This window comes from Etheostoma cragini, chromosome 1 (assembly GCF_013103735.1).
Source record: "Etheostoma cragini isolate CJK2018 chromosome 1, CSU_Ecrag_1.0, whole genome shotgun sequence".
NCBI classification, from domain to species: Eukaryota; Metazoa; Chordata; class Actinopteri; order Perciformes; family Percidae; genus Etheostoma; species Etheostoma cragini.
The window spans coordinates 9654182-9673888 of record NC_048407.1 but is presented as its reverse complement, the minus strand read 5'-3'; the positions used below and the strand labels follow the sequence as shown (position 1 = coordinate 9673888).

General features: G+C 40.4%; 1 protein-coding gene across 5 annotated transcripts; it reads left to right on the top strand.

Moving 5' to 3' along the window:
* Nucleotides 1–95: 95 nt before the first annotated feature.
* cfap70 (cilia and flagella associated protein 70) lies at nt 96–19437 on the top strand. 5 transcript variants are annotated; one of them, XM_034880705.1, is made up of 27 exons: nt 96–267; nt 1058–1244; nt 1910–2005; nt 4447–4511; nt 4990–5070; nt 5636–5827; nt 6116–6298; nt 7709–7803; nt 8271–8361; nt 8570–8707; nt 10065–10229; nt 10427–10516; nt 10763–10854; nt 11128–11188; nt 12397–12579; nt 12669–12800; nt 12938–13066; nt 13396–13529; nt 14080–14195; nt 14453–14641; nt 15339–15478; nt 15835–15987; nt 16405–16566; nt 17036–17125; nt 18305–18406; nt 18845–18892; nt 19314–19437. In XM_034880705.1, exons 1-27 carry the CDS (start codon nt 196–198, stop codon nt 19410–19412), a joined length of 3285 nt encoding a protein of 1094 aa, XP_034736596.1. In that variant the 5' UTR covers nt 96–195; the 3' UTR covers nt 19413–19437. The 5 variants fall into 5 exon arrangements, with proteins under 5 accessions (XP_034736596.1, XP_034736605.1, XP_034736587.1 ...); XM_034880714.1 differs by having other exon boundaries at nt 4984–5070; nt 10065–10220; XM_034880696.1 differs by having other exon boundaries at nt 4984–5070.
* Nucleotides 19438–19707: the final 270 nt, after the last annotated feature.

Genomic DNA, 19707 nt, shown 5'->3' with positions numbered 1-19707 from the left:
AACCACAGACCGTTAACATTAATCAATATATATATACAGTATATGAGCACAACCTGTAAACCCTTGTAACTGCTTGTCTGCCTATTTCAGATTCGACATGAACGCAACACCATGTAGAGCGCTGTTACCATGGAAACGTGACTCTGTTGCTGTGGTGGATCCAAGGAAAAAAACAACTACTTATAAGTCTACACAATGGAGACTCCTGAAAATAATGCAGATACAAGCTTGAATATAAAAATAACTGTCATCCGTGGAAATAACCTGGTAAGCGAGTTTAAAGTTGGCTAGCTAGTGTAATAAAAGTGACGAACGTCACACAATTGCTAGCCAACTAGCTAACGTTAGCTAATTAACTTAACATTAGCTAGCTACCTTGATTTAACTAGGCTAGAGCAACTGAAGTGCGCTAAACGCAATTTTGTATGAATATGCTTTTTATCTTTAAGTTTTAGCTAGCTAGCTAGTTAAATAAACAAAAACAACAAAAAGGTTACCAAACAACGTTAATGAATAATGTGTCTCAATAAGGCCATCAAGGGATGTTTAATGTTAAACACTAAACAAATAATAATTAACGTTAATTGTTTAAATTCTTCTTTATTTTATTTCGTAAAGAATTAACGTTAGTTAGGGATGCAAAGTTATTAGTATTACTTGAAATGTAACGCTAGCGAAGTGATGCGTTCAAGGTTTCTTCAGGGCAGTCTTACACAGTGACCTCTTTCAGGAACCCTAGTAGCCTGAGTGAGGATCCTGGGATTTGTTCTAACTTTAACAAAATAAACACTTTTAGGTCAAATGACAAGTATCGGATCAGGGGCAAATAAAATTAGGTTGGAAGTTTAGCTGAGGCGGAGAAGGCATTTGAATGACAGTATCCACCTGATGTTATTCTGGTCGCACTGTTGCTTGCTCTGGAGGAAACTACTAGAACTGTTGGGTCCTTGTGAATTCTGGAGTATGGTCTAGACCTGCTCTGTCTGTAAAGTATCTTGAGATAACTCTTGTTATGAATTGATACTATAAATAAAATTGAAATTGAACTTGGTTTCAGCAAGGGAAAAAAGCAGACAGCTTCCAGAGTTTTCTGCAGGTTGAAGTGGATGGAAATGTGCTGGAAGAGTCAGAGAAGAAGCAGGTTGATCCAGTGGAGCAGCGTGTTGACTATGACTTTGCCTGCATCTTCCACTGCCCCAATAACACTCAGGCTCTCAGTGACATCGCCAGTAAACCCATCATATGTAAGTTGAGTTTGAAAATGTTGTCCTGTCTCTTGATATCTGACATAACTGACATTGGAGCTAACCAGCGTCTGTACAGTTTCTGAATATATAGTTTTACTCTGTCTCATCTAAATTAAACTGGCCACCCGCATCTCTCTGATAGCCACACATAGCTGGCTATGTCCAAATGATACACAAACAGGAAATTGGTACACATTTAAGAATGATCATGGTGCGTGTGCATGTAAGTCCATGTGGGAGTTAAAAATATAATGTAATTGAACTGAATTATTGTCCGTTTTTGTTGCTCTGGCTAGCTATTTTCATTTATTTTTGTTGTTGTGTTTCAGAAGAACTGGCTTAATTGTGAAAAATAGCCTTCAAACTTTAAAATGACCAGATTTTGCAATTTTGTTTTTAGTCTATGGTGAAATTGATGACAGAATTATTGAAAGGTTTGTCAAACATCAGGTATACTGCCTTGACACAGCAGATTAGTCCCCTAAATCACCAACATAATTTGAGTATTGAGACAAGTCTACTTCAGCAACTAATTCAATTGCACTGCTGCTCATTTCCTCACTGGTGAAGAACAGAAAGGAAGACCTGAAGTTTTAATGGCCGTCAGGACAGCCCTTAGTTTTCACAGCACTGTTTAAAGTGAATTATTTTGTTGTGGTCAGTGACGGTGAAAGAGTTCCTGCCTGAGGAGAAGAAAGTTGAGGCGAAGACACCAGTGCTGGGCCAAGCCGTGGTCGACCTACTGCCGCTGCTACAAGGTACAGTTGTACCTGTTAGAAATCTTTTGTTGTTATATTGTAATATGACATGTGTTTTTAATTTGTCCTGCCCTTAGGAAATGATGTATGCACAGCAGAGAAAATGACAAACTGATCTGAAGGCTTAGAAACAGATCATCCAGACTCTCTTCTATTTATCATAGGGGATTGTAACTCCTGCAGACTGGCTAAATAATTACCTACATTTCAGAAGTACCTTAAATGCACCACCGGGGGCAGCAACACTCTTGATCTGTGTTATAGTGATGTGAAAAACACATGTATAGCAAGGAAAAAGATTCCCTGAGCACTGCTGATCATAATGTTATACACCTCATACCTGCCTATAAAACCCAGTTACAATGGGAGGGGGGGTGAAGAAAACAGTAAAGCATGGGACAGCTCATGTACCGAAGCTTTTTCAGGACTGCTTTGAGGATTGGCAGGTTCTAACTCAAGCAGCTAGTCTGGGGGCCACAGATGTAGTGACAGAATACATCAAATTCTGTGAAGAAAACATTTTACCCTCAAAGACGGTTAACATATTTTCTAACAATAAACCTTGGATAACAAAAGAACTCAAAACAACAATCCATGAAAAGAAAATAGCGTTTATATGTCAGGAAACAACAGAATCAAAACTGAGCCACGCAAAACTCGTAGGGAAGCATGGAAGGGTGTTCTTAAGACTTAAGACTGTCCTCAATACCAACTGCAATATTCACTGTCCCAAAGCAAAAAAATCCAACTGACTTTGCTGAAAAGCTCAACTACTTCTACTGCGGATTTCAACAGAGCAACCGTTCCACAGAGAGGAAGTCACTTAGGGACGTGCTCTCAGTTAAGTCATTATCCGCAGCAAAAGTTGTAATTCAGAGGGAGGATGTAGAAAAGTCTTTCAAGAGAGTTAACTCCAACAAAGCACCTGGCCCTGACAATCTATCAGGTCGCCTACTGTAAACCTCTTTTCATCGCTCACTAGCACAGCACTCCATCCCTGCCCTCTGGAAGTCTTCCATCATCTGCCCCGATAGCCAAGAACAGCTACCCCACCTGCAATAAGGACTTTTTCCCAGTTGTCCTGACTTCAGCATTGAAGAAGTGCTTCAAAAGGCTAATTCTCACTAAACCTCAGGTGGATGTGAATGGCTCTATTGACCCACTTCAAGGACAGAGGCTTTGTTATTACGCTGTTGCACAACGTCCACATGCACCTGGAGAAACCAGGGAACTTCGCCAGGCTGGTGTTTTTTGACTTGTCAAGTGTGTTTAATACAGTGCAGCCTCACCTCTTGGCCCAAAAGCTCCAGAAACTTGGTGTCAGCCTACACCTGACTACGTGGTTTCTCTCTTTCCTCACACACAGACAGAAACTGGTGACGTTTAACGGACACTACAGTCAGAACCATCTCCACAGGTTTTCCTCAAGTCTTTGTGATATCCCCAGTTTTGTTCACCCTATACACCAATGACTGCAGAAGTGAGAATCCAGACATAATATACCAGACGTACTCTGATGACACAGTCATCGTGGACACCACCCGCTCAGGGAAGTGACTGCATCTGTGGTGGACAACTTCTCTCTATGGTGCAGGGATAACCATCTAACCCACCTAATCTCGAAAACCAAGGAGATAGTCATAGATTTTAGCTGCTCCTCTGCCAATTCCACCAGCCCCCCCTGCTCTTCAAGTATATGGCCGGATAATAGAGGGACTGGAAGAGTATAAATACCTTGACCTAATTATTGATCACAAGCTGACTTTTAAAAGTAACACAGACTCTTCAAGAAATGCCATCAATACCTAAACGCTACGACGACTGTAGATCAACAAGTCAATACTTCAGTCATTTCATAACTGTTCATCCAATCCACCCTCACCTTCAGCATATTGGCCTTGTTTGCTTCCCTGACTGAGTTGACCAAATGTCCCCTCAACAGAATCATAAAAATGAGCAGAAAGATCATTGGACAACCCCAGACCACTCTCACAGCCTTATTTAAGAAACAGGCCATCAGGAAAAGTAAATTTATATCAGACCCCACCCATAATCTCAATAACCATCTGTTACCTTCAGGGAGGAGATTCCCTTCCCTTCCCCTACAATCCAAATGAGCCATGTCCAACTTTGTGCCAGCATCCATCAGACTGTTGAACAAACAGTACCTCCACCATCGATTGATCCGGACTCTGACCTATTCTCCCTACCCACCCTCCACTCCTACCCTCAGGGTTTTTAGTTTCTTTTATTAATTTAGTATAGAGCATTCATTTATTCTCTGGTATGATTAATATGGACTATGTATTGTATGTTGTGTTTGAATGAGCCTGACCACAAACAAAGTTCCCTCACTTTTGATTTGATTGATTTGACTTCAAAGACCTTTCCTTACAGTGCAGGACTTTCACTGTTGGAATGACTTTCTCTTTTGTCTTCAGGTCAGTGCAGCTTCTCATCAACAGTCCCACTGAACCCAGTGACCTCCCTGGAATCCAGCACCAAGGTGGGTAGGTTATAATGCCATTACAATAATATCATTCAGTTATTGTCAGGGGTAGTGGTCTTTATCTACAACGTTGCATTTCCGGGATTGTTTAGGTGCCTCACATTGGCATTTTATACTCCGGTGGATTTATGAGGACTATGGTTAATGCTCCCCAGATCTCTGCAGGTTAAATCCAGACAGCTAGCTAGACTATCTGTCTAGCTGAGCAAGACAAAATCAACTTTTGAACGTATACATGTACCACCATAATAAGTTTCTTCCTAAGGCTTTTTTGCAGAGGCACTGTTGTTCTGTCCAGCGCCTAAGACAATTGTGATTGTTTTGAAAGAAATGCCAATAAACCAGATCATGGTCTTTTCCTATCCCGAAATGCTGTGTGGATCCCACTCAGCTGCTCTGTGGGCCGCTCATACCCTAAATGCTTGGTAGTTGTTTCTTCCAGATATCTTAATCAGTCAATATTTTACAGTCACAGAACAGCGTGAATGTGGAGACAGCAGTTAGAGCCAGACAGAAGCAGGTGGCCAGCCAAGTCATTTTAAAGTTGCAGAGCAAGGTAATCCCATCAAATCACTAGGGCTGGGACAGTTTTAGTTTGGGTGATTATTTCAATTCAATTCAATTTTATTTATAAAGCGCTACATCACGACAACAGTTCTCTCATTGCGCTTTTCATAAAAGAGCAGGTCTAGATCGTACTCAATGATGGTGTGATGACCTCCAACATGTCACCAAGTGACACCTTTTACTCTCATATAGAAAAGCTCCCCAGGCCTCTAATCACTCCTGCTCACAGTGAGCTGCAGTGCAGATCTTTTGGCATGTAAAGGGGGCACATTATGACAAATAATGAAGTACTTAAAATAATTGTAAAAAAAAAAGGCAGCAAAGGTCAACAATTGTGGACTAAAGGCCAGAATCTTTAAATATTGTCTGCTTTTAGACCAAAACTAAAATGTCTAAATACTTTCCCACCAGTGTTTAAAAAAGCACTCTGAACATGAGGGTAAGACACCTGGCACATTTTACAGCATTTTACTTAATTGTGGCACTCGCGGAAAATGTACTGAAACAGTTTATGAAAAAAACATGAATGTGCTTTATAATTTCAACCCCTATAGCCGCCTACCCTGGATCTGTGTGTTAGTGTGTCGGAACCAGTGCTGTCTGAGGCTGAACTCTCAGCCTCCAACCTGCTGAGGGTAACCGTGGAGACAGCCTACTCCATCCCTGAGTCATGGATGCTGCAGTCTGGCCCTTCCCCTACTCCCTGCATGTTCACTGCTGCCATGGAGGTCCCGCTTGATGCACAAGTGAGTGTTAATCTGTGCTCTTCATGTAGTTTCTTTAAGCAATTTTACTAAACAGAACCAATAACTGGCAAATCATATTTAGTTTGTACTTTTTTAATAAAAACACTTTAAGTAAAAACATTTTAACCTGTCATGATCTTAAGATTTATGCCGTATAATTATACTAGCAGTGTTAAATTAAAATGAAACAGAAAACAAATGCTGCACCATTCTGACCAACTTCAAATCTGAATCTTTCCAGAAGGAAGAGTTTTAACGTTGTGGCTGTACAATTCCTCTGACTCCCAGAAAAATCAGGTGCTGCTATTCTGTGATGGGCAGCTGAAAGCAGGGGGGCAGAGGGAGGAAGTAGGCCGACAGAAGAAGAGGCCCCATCAGGCCCTGCTGGTCCCAGGGAACATCTTCCTGCCTGCTGCCTTTTTCAAGGCAGAGTCCATGGAACAGGAGGACGGTGAGCTGATTGGCTTGGAGGTAACTGCAAATGTGGCTTGCACTTGCTGCCAATTGGGTTAACTGGAATTTTTATTTTTATTTAACTTTTATTTAACCAGGTAGGCCATTTTGCAACGATCACCTGGCCAAGAACAGGATAAGCAGGACAACGTGCGGTTTCACATTCAATAAAATACAGGAATACAGAATACAAAAGGCTATATAAAGTGCAGATTAAGTAGGCATAACAAAGCCAGTGCAAAGTGAGGTGAAAGGAAGATGAAGGATATGCAAAAGTGATATGGTAATAACACAATATATAATGAATAATATACATGAATAGGCAGTCTATAACCCTGCTATGCTGTAGTGTAGAGCCAAACAAAACAAAACAGGAACAGTTAGTGCAAATCATGATCTAGTTGGGGGTGTTGAATCAGTTCTAACACAATAAGTATGACTAGGCAGTCAATGTAAATGCTGAAATGTAGTGAAGAGTCAATATACAGTTAGTGTAAATTGTGGTCTGGTTAGTGAAATAGGTCAGTAATAACACAGTTAACCGGAATAGTCAATGTAGATGTTAAATGTTGTGAAAAGTCAATACAGTGCAAATAGTGGACCAAGGTAGTTGAGTCAGTCGATGAGAGTACAATAGTAAACAGAGTCAAAGGCCTTGGACAGATGTAGACTGCTGCACAGTAATGCTTTTTGTCAATGGCGACGGTGATGTTGATTATGACCTCGAGGGTAGCTGTGGTACAGCAATGACCGGCACGGAAGCCAGATTTAATAGCAGAAAAGATGAGGTGGTATTCAAGATGGTTGGTAATCTGTTTATTGACCAAGCTTTTGAGGACTTTCGAAAGACTGGGTAAGATAGATATGAGTCCATAGCAGTTTGGGTCAAGGGTGTCTCCCCCTTTGATGAGCGGGATGACTGTGGCGAACAGTTTGAGCAAGTTGGTAATAGGGGAAGCAATAATATTTGCAGATAGTTTTAGGAAATTGGAGTCAAGGTTGTATAGCCCAGCTGATTTGTATGGGTCCAGATTTTACAACTCCCTCAGCATGTCAGCTGTCAGGATAGGGGTAAAGGAGAAGCCTGGCGGGGGGAAGGACTTGGTGCATTGATAGATTTTGCAGTATGGCACATTACTGTCACTAACTATGAAAATATGAAACTATGTGAAAGTTAGGGATGTCTAATAAATGCCTTTTTATTTAATAGATATGACCAGACTTTAAAGGAAAACGCCAGTAATTTGACACACGAGCTTAGCTAGTGACTAATGATATGAAAAGTTTAAGTGTCTTAAAAATAGTAAAAGTAGGAAATTGCCCATAGTAGCATATGTTATACTGTTGAAAAGTGAAAAACAAGAAAAACATAAAAAAATTATTCAAATAACTAGTTACACAGGGCTGAAAGTCTCAATGTTCTTACAGGACTTGGAGTTTCGTAATGAGGCAGAGACCATAAAGAACAGGGTGAGCTGGGACACAGAGATGTGCTGCTTCCTGGATGTAGGAGGAACTGCCAGGTCAGCCACACACACACAGCTCACTCCTCCTCCTTTCTGACCATAATGCTACCTGTTGGCCGTTACTTTTACAAGATTAGTCAAAAATAATCGGTCGTCATTTTCCTGGGGCTGTGTCTGGACTTTGAGTAATTTCGGGACTATAAAACTGGGTTCCCTCGTTCAAGGAAATCAGGGTGTCGCCGATCTTTTTTATTAATCGGTGACTTCCATGACATCAGGCCCTTGCAATACACCTGGGATTCTGTGATCTGTGTAACTCTGAAGTTAAACAGGTTTTATGTTTGGAATAACTGTAAAATCCCTGTGAAGAAAACTGGTTACTACAGCAACACATAATTGCTTAGGAAAGATGCATGAGTATAGCAAAACCAAAATAAACATACATAGTAGAACATAAGAATGTTTGCGAGTGTATTGCAATGTCCGGTGTGTAAAAATGTGAACATTTGTGTATCAATATTTAGGCTGCGGCAGAAGATCGCCGAGAGCAGACTGTGGCCGGTTGAGATAATGAGGTCGTTGTTTCCGCTGACAAAAGCAGCAGAAATCAAGATGGTGAGGGAGCTTTGTTATCGAACAACAGGTTCAGAAATGTCCCCTCTCTGTACTGTATTGACTCTGCAGTGTTAGCCCTTAGCCTGAACCAAATTTAAGAAATGGGGGAAAACATAAATGATCATTTCAGGCCAAATCGTGTGTGTGTGTGTGTGTGTGTGTGTGTGTGTGTTTGTGTGTTTGTGTGTGTGTGTGTGTGTGTGTGTAGCAATCTGAGGAGAACCCGGAGATCCCCTTCCACGGTGTGGCATTTGTGGACATGGGGCGGCTGCTGTATCCTGGAGTCAGCCGCATCCGAGGAGCATACAGCATTCAGCCCTTCTCCGAGGCTGAGTTGCTGAAAAAGGTAACACAAATATACACATCTAGTTTTCTTTACTCTCTGTTCATTATTAATAGTTGTCAGAGATGGGAAGTAATGAAGTACAAGCACTTCGTTACTATACTTAAGTAGATTTTTCAGATATTTTGACTTTACTATTTATTTTTGTGGCGACTTTTTACTTTTACTCCTTACATTTTAAGACAAATATTGGTACTTTTTACTCCTTACATTTGATAAAATTGACTCGCTACTTTAGTTTTGTACAAACGGTCGTCATGTCGGAGAATAGCGCGGACATGCGCCTCACACCACGAGCGGGCGTGCCACACAGAGAGAAAAGTGAGAGAAAAGAAAAAGAACGGAGCCCCCCCGGGGTCAGCTGAGAAAAGGAGTCATAACAATCTGTGCTCAAGGATTTATAAATGTGAGCAAAATATGAAAGATATTCTATATATATTCTTACCTTAATTTATATCTTGTCTCCTCCTAGTTGTAGTACAGCACTTACTATTAAAACATAAGTTTGGAGACTCTACCTTATTTAATCGTTAAATTAACAGAAATTTTTGTGTCGGTGTTGTAGTTTATATACGCCTAAGCACTGCCGGCTGCTGCTAGAGACCAGTCTTATAATAATGACAATGATAAAAATGAGTTTGTTGCATATTGTAGACTATGCATAAAGAATGACTCTTGGCCAATGTGCTGCGTAATTCTAAAATATATAAAAATTACTGTCAGTTTAGTCATCCATATTTTATCCTTTATTTTCTATCCAGAAGCCATTTTAGAGCACACACTCGTGTGTAGATTCTTTACATGTTAAGGGGTCGATTAAAAAAGAGAAACTGGATCTGTGAATTCTCACAGAATCACAACTATATTCATATCTTCAGTCAGAATCTTATTAACCTGGAGTCCCAGTCTCTGTCAAAATAATCATAAATGTGATGTTGTTGGCCTGTTGCCAGACATTCATTTAAAATGTAACCAATGCCATATAAAGAGCCTTTTTCTCCATGTTCACTGAAGTTTCTCAGCTTGCACTCTAAAAATGGTTGTCATTTACAAGGCTACTTTTACTTTTATACTTTAAGTAAATTTCCAACCCTGTACTTTGTTACTTTTACTTGAGTAATGAAGTTAAATCAGTACTTCCACTTTTACCAGAGTATTTTTTAACACATGTATCTGTACTTCTACGTAAGTATGGGAAGTGAGTAATTTTGCCATCTGATAGTTGTTGATTTTGGTCTGTATTAACTGAATTAAGTACAGTATCCTATAATGTCTAGCAGGAATGACCTACACATATGGAATTTGCTTTTTAAAGTAAAAAACTTTATTAAAGTCATAATCTTGTACTTGTACTGTAAAGGCCAAGCGGAGTGTCAGTGTGTTAAAGGAGCAGGCCAAAGCTGCAGCCAACCAGGCCAAAGCTGCTGCTGCCTTAGCTGGCGCCTCTAACAAGGCAAAGGCAGGGAAGAACTCGGATGGAAGGGGATCAAAGGAATCCAGGGAGCCAGCTAAAAAGGTTTGCAGGGTTGTCATGGTTAGAAGAGATGACTTTTTACATGAAATTTTAGTCAAGAGAGTTTCCAGAGGCTTGGAAAATCATATAAATAAACTTGAGCAATACCCTTTTTTTTATCTCACAGAAATTGAAAGTCTTTAAACTTTTACATAGAAGTTGTGTTTGTTAAGGCTGGACCTGAATGTAACCTGTTTTTATTATCGCAGCAACCTGGTAGTCAGAGCAGATTGGCCCCTGTCGACATTGTCGCCAACAGCGTGTCCGAAACTGAGCTGCACGTCAATACCGAGGGAAATGTAAGCTTCCACTAAACAACACAACTCTGTACAGTAATAAACAGAAGGCATCGTTTACGAGAAGCTGTGGTTGTGGTCATAGTCAAATACAGATCCAGTGGGAGCAGCAGCAAAACAAACTCATTTGTACATTACATCCTTAATACTGTAATGTAACTTAAACCTTAATCAAGTCTAAATGCTTGCTGTTATGTAATATTTTGGAAATCCTCTTGCATATTAACACCTCGTTCCTGTTAATGGCAGATGTATGTGGAGGCCAAAACTTATATTATCATTGAGATAGCCTTGGAGAAACCGCTGGTACCCAAAACATCTCCAGAGGAGCTGTCCAGAAGGTAATGTGTTCTAAAACATTCTCCACGTGTCCCGTTGTCACTTAGTTTGACCTGGTTGTATTGGTGATACTGTCTTGCAAGATTATGGTCTGAGCTTTAAGCATTTATGAGCTGTCAGAAAATGTTAACTTTTTATTAAAATGAGCTTTTACCCATTTAAAGGCACCATTTCTATTAGTGACAGATTTACACCAAATTGCATTCTGGTCTGTTACGTTTGGTTGCTTTGTTTTCTGTGCCGAGAATGTGCTAAAAAGTGTCCATTTCCTTCAGGGTAAAGGCTTTGATTCCACCCAGACCTCTGCTTCCAGCAGGTCCAAGCAGAGCAGAAAGAGTAACAGTGATACAGTTACAGTGCACACACACACATATATATATATAGATATAGATATATGAATATATATACAGTACAGTGAATATACAAGCATATACATATTACATACAGTATATACACATACACTAAGCAAAATTATAAACATTAAATTATAAATACTTTTGTTTCTACCCCCATTTTTCATTTGCTGAACTCAAAGATCTATGACTTTTACACAAAAGGCTTGTTTTGTTGAGGTATGGGGAAGTGAGGACCCAAATGCAGAGACAGGCAAGTAGGCAGGAGAGTAATTTGCAAGAAGTTTAATAGCCGAAAAAAGTCCAAACACGATCAGGGATCCAATAATACAAAAAGAAGGTGCAAAAATCCAAAAATCTAAATACTCAAAGAGTTCAAGGAGAAAACCAAAAACAGGAACAAAGAAACTGGGAAGAAGGATCACAAGGATGCAAAAGGAAGAACGCACCGACAGGAACACCACATGATGGACACACAGACTGACACAACGATCTGACAAGAGACGAGGGAAGCACAGACATTAAACACACAAGGTAATGAGGTAACAAGAGGCAGGTGACAAGAGGGCAGGGAAGAGGGTGGAAACATCAAGTAATCACAAGAGCGGGAAGACAGGAAGTAAAACTAAAGATAGGACAAGAGACAAAAAACAGACTTCAAAATAAAACAGGAAACAGAACAGAACAACAGGAACTTAAGACTGGACCAGGAACACAAGACCGGGGGGAAAACAAGACTTTGTGTCAAGACAGGATTGAAAAAAACAAAGGAGGAGGAAAAGAATCCAAAGCAAAAACCCCAAACCACAACACATTTCTCTCAAATATTGTTAACAAAACTGTCCAAACTGTCCAACTCCATCCACCTCAGGTGTGAAATATCAAGATGCTGATTACACATCATGATTATAGCCCAGGTGTGCCTTAGGCTGGCCACAATAAGGCCACTTTAAAATGTGCAGTTTTACTTTAATAGTGGGGTCTGGAAGGGGTCCACAAACCAGTCAGCATCTGGTGTTATGGTTATGGTTAGGTTGATGTATAGATAGATAGATATACACATATATATAAATATTTATACACACACACACACACACACACACACACACACTCTCACACACACAATGAACCACACACCACTATACCGTTGTTTACTTGTTGCTTTCTCTGCATGGGCGTGTGCTCCTGCAGGCAGTGCTGGACTTCCACAGGCAGGTTGGCAACGTGGTGAGCCATGTTTCGGACCAGTATGAGGAATTGTTTGGAACAAGTTGCAAGCCATCTGGAGACTGCAGCCGGGAGCAAAACAAGGTTCAGCTGATGGGAGCGCTCAACGTCTCTGCGAGATACTTTACCTTTAAGGAACAGATGAAGGTCAGAGCAACTGCTCAAATTCTTGGAGGATAGATAAACTAGTAGCCTAGTTCTTTTTTTAAACAAATGTTGATGTTTCTGGGGAGTAGCATGCAGTGGTGAGGATTGTACGTGACAAGATGCAGCAAACAGAGCCATTCACTGACCCTCAGGAGCTAAAGACTTTTGTCAGCAAGCTTTATGTCTACCTGGTGGACGAAATGCACATAGCTCTCAACAAGGTAACACACACATATACACATACACACATACATACATAAATACAGTACATACATACATACATACAGACATACATGTATGTATGTCTGTATGTATGGGACATATACATATACATATACTTTTATCCTCTCCTCACCAGATTTATTCAGACGGCGTTGATGATGACTCCCTTAATGAGATCCAGTTGACTTCTTCTCAACTCAGCCACTTTGCCAAAGAGGCTCAGTTTACTGGGGATTATCAACAGGCTGTACAGTACTACCAAGAGGTACAATATAGCATACAATAGCACTTTTAATTTCTAGTACTTCTGCTCTATATTCATAGTAAATGAGGTAAAGACATGACTATGAATAAGCTTTATAAAAAAAGCAGGGTTGACAACCAATCACAGACGTCCATTTATCCACTCTTTTCAGACCTATAAATTAGTTGTCACAAATACGCCTTCACATGTTGTACACACTGGCTTCCATTTGTCTATTATCCTTGGAGCATATCAGTGTTTTGTGTGTTTGTTATGTCAAGTTGCCATAATGACTCTGGCTGGTAAAATAACTAAAATGACCACTGTATTTTGTATTTGTTTCCCTGCAGCTGGTGGTGAGGTACCCAATGGAGCCCTCCCACAAGTTTGAGTGGGGAAGCCTTTACATGCTGACTGGAGACTACATGAAGGCTAAAGAGTGTTACCGTGACGCTGTGTCCATCCAGCATGCTCACCAACCCAGGTTAGAAATACTCCAGTAACACTGAAAACATAAAATATATAAATCACTTTTCTTTGACATACTATAGTGTTAATAGCTCAACACTGAAATCCTGTGTCTTTAAATTGTGATTAACTATATATCATTGAGAATAAAATCAATGCCAGGTGCCGGGTTACACAATTGGTATTGTGTAACAGGACATCACAAACATAGTTCCAGTTCTCCAGTTCTTTGCTTCTAATCAGTAGTAATAACATAACAACAACAGTAACGGTTAAACACTCAAACTCATTACCTTTACTTCCTGCCATGATGTTCTTCACCTCCACCTTATCACTTGTCCATAGCTGGAGACGTCAAATCATTTGTCATTTTGTTCATTTAAGCCTGTGTGAGACTATAACTTTGCATCACAACCAATACGAAAAGGAAAGGTAGATTCAGGGGCAGCCCACCATTGGAAGGGGACTCGAGGGTTTAGTTTAAACGAGCAGCCAAATAATCTGATGTAGGCAAAAAAAAGTGAACTGGGAAGTCAGGACCTGTGTGTATTCTCTTGTTTCTCCAGCTTGTTGATGTGTGGGGTTTTGGCAGCGATGTTTGAGCATCACGAGGAGGCCCAGACCTTCTTAGAGAGAGCTGCCAGCATAGAACCACTCAGTGTGGTGGCCTGGGTGCTGCTGGGTGAGATGAAAGTCTGTAGTCCTACGTACTCCTTACAGCACATACAGGCTGCTTACACCGACACCCTTTGATCAGATATCATATACCATCAGACTTTTGTCATATGTCACTGTTATGTCAACCCCAATATGATGAAGGTTCTTGTGATGTTACAGCTACACAAGGCACTTTGAATGATATTGTCTATGTGTATTTCAGAAAAGATGCATGCTGGAAATAGTATATTCTCATTTTGCGTTTCTGGGTCTGCTGTCTAGGTTTGCTCCATGAGAGCCAGAGCGAATCCATCCTGGCTGAGAGGGCTTTTCTGGAGGCCAAAACACAGATGAGGGCAAAAGAAGCAAATAAGTCAACACTGAGGGAGGAGGAGGATAAAGAAAGGGGGAAACAGCGAGAGGAAGAGGAGATGGCCACGCCTGCATGTGAGTCTGCCACTGTTAAGAAAGGTGAGATGCAGTGGAATTAAAAGCATGTAATGTCTCTTCATCTGAATGAAGTTATGTGTTAGTTATCTCTCATCACATGAGAAACAAGCACCAGGAAGCAAACATAAATGTCATTCTTGGGGAGAAAAGCAGGAAAAATAGTAGTGAATGTGGTGATATCTTTATCAGGGATGACTGAGAAAGCATAATTTGGGGTTTGGTTTGTACTGGAAGTGTTTCTGGTTCCAGTTCTCCTGGATCTGCAAGGTTGAAACTCAACTTGCATCTTTAACGCTACATATAGTACATGATGAAACACACTGAAATGCACTAACACTGAAAACATTCAAACAAATCCAAAACATTTTTCATTATTATTGACATTTGGTACAAAATCTCATATAATAGGAAATGGTGCATTTTCAGTGTGAAATTGATTGTAGTTTTTGTTTGATTTATATTTTTGTGAACTTAATTTAATCTATCGGGACAGAAATCTTAACATGTTAAAATAAAGAATGTTAAAACACAACATAACCTATACATTTTTAGATGAACTCTGTTGGCAACAGTCACCTATAAATAAGACTTGTCTAATATCTTCTGTCTGTGATACGCTCATTCTCATTAGACTTCAGTGCACTTCAACCAAAAGGTCTTCGGCGGTGACTTTAGTTACCAAATGCTAACCTGACAACGTTGCTTTCATTTCTCTTAGACCTAGAGTGTGGAGAGCGGGCTTCAGAGGTGCAAGCAAAGCCTCCTGCACAGAGTGTCAGCTCCAGATCAGCTCCAGTTGAAGTCTCCAACATTTACACAGAGACAGTTCAGTTCCTGCTGCAGAACATTGCCCTGCAGGTAAAAACACACATAGTGGCTGGTGAGCCAGCTGCACTCACAGTGGTCAAATAGGAATAAAAACAACCCATAATGTACCACCTTAATGATGCTCCAACATCTGGAAAATTAAAGCTGTGTGGAAAAGGCATATATGGGGGAATCGAAACATGTTGTGGAAAAGGGCAATACGAATAGATAGAATATGCTAGTTTTGTTTTTATTATACATTTATTGTAAAAAGTATTTCTAATTTCACACTAAAATCAACAATTGCTACGATTGTAAGCAGTAAAGATTCAACCAAAATGACACAAGAGCATGGCCTTGTTGCGTTTGCTAACGGTTATCAGCAGTCAGTGTTTTCCTGTTGTCAGATGGCGGAGCGTGCTCTGTCCCTGGAGCTGCTGGGGTCTGCTGGTGTTCGCAGTGTCTCCTATCTTCTTCATCTGGCGCGGCTGCAGCTGCTCAGAGCTGACTACTGCAGTGCCGGCGCCAGCCTCAAGGAGGCGCTGTTTTACAGAGAACAGGTACTCACACTTTTTTACTTCTGGCTGCCACTCTGAGTAAGGACTGAGTTGAAAATGTGCAGTATGGGTCACTGCTTCTGTTTGCAGCAAAAATTTACATTTACTTTTGGATTTATGAACTTTTTTCACCCCATTGTTGTATACTTTACTATGTATTCACTGTCCTTCTGTAAGGCCTAACAGCAAAGTCAGAAATATGCTCCTTATTGGTAGTGGTGTGTTCATGGATAAAAGACTCATTTTGGATAATTCTTTTCATGGGCTATAGGGACTCACTTTTTTTCACTGAACAAACTTTTTAGCTACGTTTAGCCTGGTAATATTCATTTGATGTGACCATACACGCAAAAGCACTTGATGAAACTGGCATCTCTTCTGATTCCCTGACCTGAGAGGTGTTGTCCACCCTGTGAGCAGGATGTGGATGCGTGGGCGCTGAATGGTCACTGTTACTACCTGCAAGGGTCGTTCAGTGATGCCCAAGAGAGCTATGAGCGAAGCCTGAGCTCCCTGCAGATGCCATCAGACGCTCACCTTGTCCTACTCCGCCTGGGATCCATCTATCTCCAGCAGGGGAAGGTCAGCTATTGAGACAAGCTTCACTGCTCTCTGATCAGTCAGACAGTTTATTCATGTGTACTGTATCTGCTGATGAATCAGCCTGGTGCATTTCCAGGAAAGTCTACAAATTTCACCAGTCTTTCTTAAATTATAACAGCCACAGGCATGCATCTTGAAAAACTAGAAACTCTAATATTACTGTATTAATGCATTCTAGTCAAAGTACGCTTAACTAGAATAACAAAAAGTCCAGAACAATCGGTTTTCCTGGACACAATTTAATTTTAATTTACAATTATGATCACGTTGCTGTTGTATTGCTACACATGAATTTTTGTATGTCAATGTTAGTGTCATTAAAAGAGCATTGTGCTGTAGAAACCAGACAGTTATTCTTATAGTCCTATTTGACATTGTAAAACAGCTTGTATGAAGCAAGTTACTACAGTGTAATTAAATCTCTTATTCTTATGTTTTTAACTTTCAGTTTGAGCAAGCCAAAGTTGTCTACCTGCAGGCTTGCGAGCAGTCTCCGTCCTGCCTGACCTGGCTGGGCCTGGGCAATGCCTGTTACCGGGTAAACTCCACCTCCAGAGCAAAGAAGGAAACCTGGAATTATAATGAAATCCAGGATAGCATAACTCGCCAAAATGCAACCTAAGCACTTTTTGTGAATGCACCCTAGTCAAACGTTTGTTTAAAAAAATCTCAAAATAGCTATTTTTAAAACACTAACAAGGCTCGACACAACATGAAACTTTGCTCCAAGTATCACCAGGGGCTGTTGTTTTTCGCTATCCGCCATTTTCCCAGTCAGAATAGGCCAATGAACGGACTCCATAGGAGGAAATGTCAGAAATGTAACTCCCATTCAAAATGCCATTTGACCAAAATACAAGAATATGCTAAATCTTAAAAGTAACGTTTCCATCCTAATTATGCTTTTAAACAAAAGTTTGACTCGGATACATTCACAAAAAGACCCTAGGTTGCATTTTGGTTTTGAATAGTCTAGCTATATCCTTGACGTTCCACTTTTGGGATTGCTTCGGTGCCTCAGGGCATTCCGCCGGATGCAATTCTTTTCGCCGATGTCCGTCTCCTTCCGCTTTCTTTGTGTTGCCATTCTAAACTTCGGTCGATTTATGCAGACTGTGGTTTACTGCTCCTCAGATCTCTGCAGGGTAAATCCAGACAGCTAACTAGACTATCTGTCCAATCTGAGTTTTCTGTTGCATGACTAAAACAACTTTGGAATGTAAACATCCATCCATCCATCCATCTTCGACCGCTTATCCGGTATCGGGTCGCGGGGGCAGCAGCTCCAGCTGAATGTAAACATGTTCCACCAAAACAAGTTCCTTCCCGATGCGATTTTGCATTGGCTTTGTGCGTTGCTTAGCACCGCTCATGACGATTGTAATGGGTTGAAATGCCAATAAACCAGAGCACGTTTTTCTCACTGTGGACTAGCCGGACCCTCCTCCGTGGTGCTGTGATGGAAGGTCTGGCAAAGCAAGACTAGGTTTTGAAAGGCTCATAAGCAGTCTGGTTGTATCTTGTGACATTCCTGTGTTAAAGGAAGGGGGTTATTTTGTCACCAAACAGCTGAACAAAGCTCAAGTGACTCTTGATTCTACGGATAGTTCACCAGCAAGCTTACGTAAACAAGACAGCCGTGGAGCCTTATTTATTTATTTTTTTACTTTGTAAAAGAAGTGAGCCTTGTTGTGCTTGTGTGTATCTGTTTGTGTAGCTGGATGAGCTGTGTGTAGCGGAAGAAGCTTTGACTGAGGCCAACCATTTGAACAACCAGAATGCAGAGGTGTGGGCTTACTTGTCTCTGATCTGCCTCAGGGTGAGTGGAGACAGCGCTCTGAAAACACACCAGCTGTTTCCCAGTTCAAGCTCTGCCACCTTTAAGGGCTATATTTCAAGACAGAAAATGAGACACCACTTTCCTCTTATAAATAATCCCAAAAATAACGTAGCCTTTCTTTACCCAAACATGAGTCGCACATCTGGTAAATGGTCCTTATTATCCCATGATCCATTGTTCCCAAGACGTTGTCATATTGCTCAGTAAGACTGAACTTCAATTTGAGGAGGAAAAGCAAATTCTGCTTAACCCTCAGGTCCAACGAAGGACACACCTTCATGACCTATGTCATTACAGGAAAACAGCCTCTGAATAGGACACAGTTCAACACAGATTCCCTTTTCCACTGTCTGCAGCTGGATTTTTCAAGGTCCGCAGAGACCTGAACTAACCATGTAATGAACTCTTTGTTTTCAGTCTGGCAGACAAGAGGAAGCAGAGCTGTTTTATAAATATGCAAAAAAGGTGAGTTAGTTTAGTGTTTTTATTCATTTAAAGTAGGGCAGGGACCAGATCTGGATTTATTGTTAATATTGTAAATGCTGAAAAACAGCAAGTACACCTATAATTCATTTGTTTCAGTGTTACATAAAACAAAGCTTTTTTCACTTCTTAAGTCAGTAAAGTATGCAGCATTTTTTAACTGAAGAGAAAATACTTTGATATAGATTACTAGTTTATACCAATTTATTTTGTCACATAATCCAGGCCTCGAGGTATTTATCCTTATTTTTGTCACAATTTATTCATTTGAATAAATTATACATAACAAATTTAACAGATAATAAATTAGTCCCAGATCTTTTTAAAAGTCATGCCTTTGTTTTCATTTTTCATAAAAAAACTCCCATCTAACGGAAAACCTTTTCTCTTTTCTTTTCTACAGTTCAACCTGCAGAAGGAGTCACTCTTCAAAGAGTTCAATGACCTGAAGGATCAGCTCCGCTTCACTCATCTGGAGTCATGCTTTGGAACAAGCTCATAAATCATTTGACCAAGTACATTTCATACACGCACACACACACACACACACACACAAAGACATTTAATTGTATTTTAAACATTTAACACTTCTTGTGGAAATTAAACACGGCCAGCTCGGATGCCCATGATGGGTCAGATTTTACAGACAGGGGCAACCAGGAACTGTTTAAGTCATAATAAAGTTAAACCCTGTTCAATAGGGACATAACAAACAAACTCAAAGTAACACAAATAGTCTGAAATGTGTATAAAACAACTGCAGTATAGTGCTTATAAAAATGTAAAGCATAAATAAA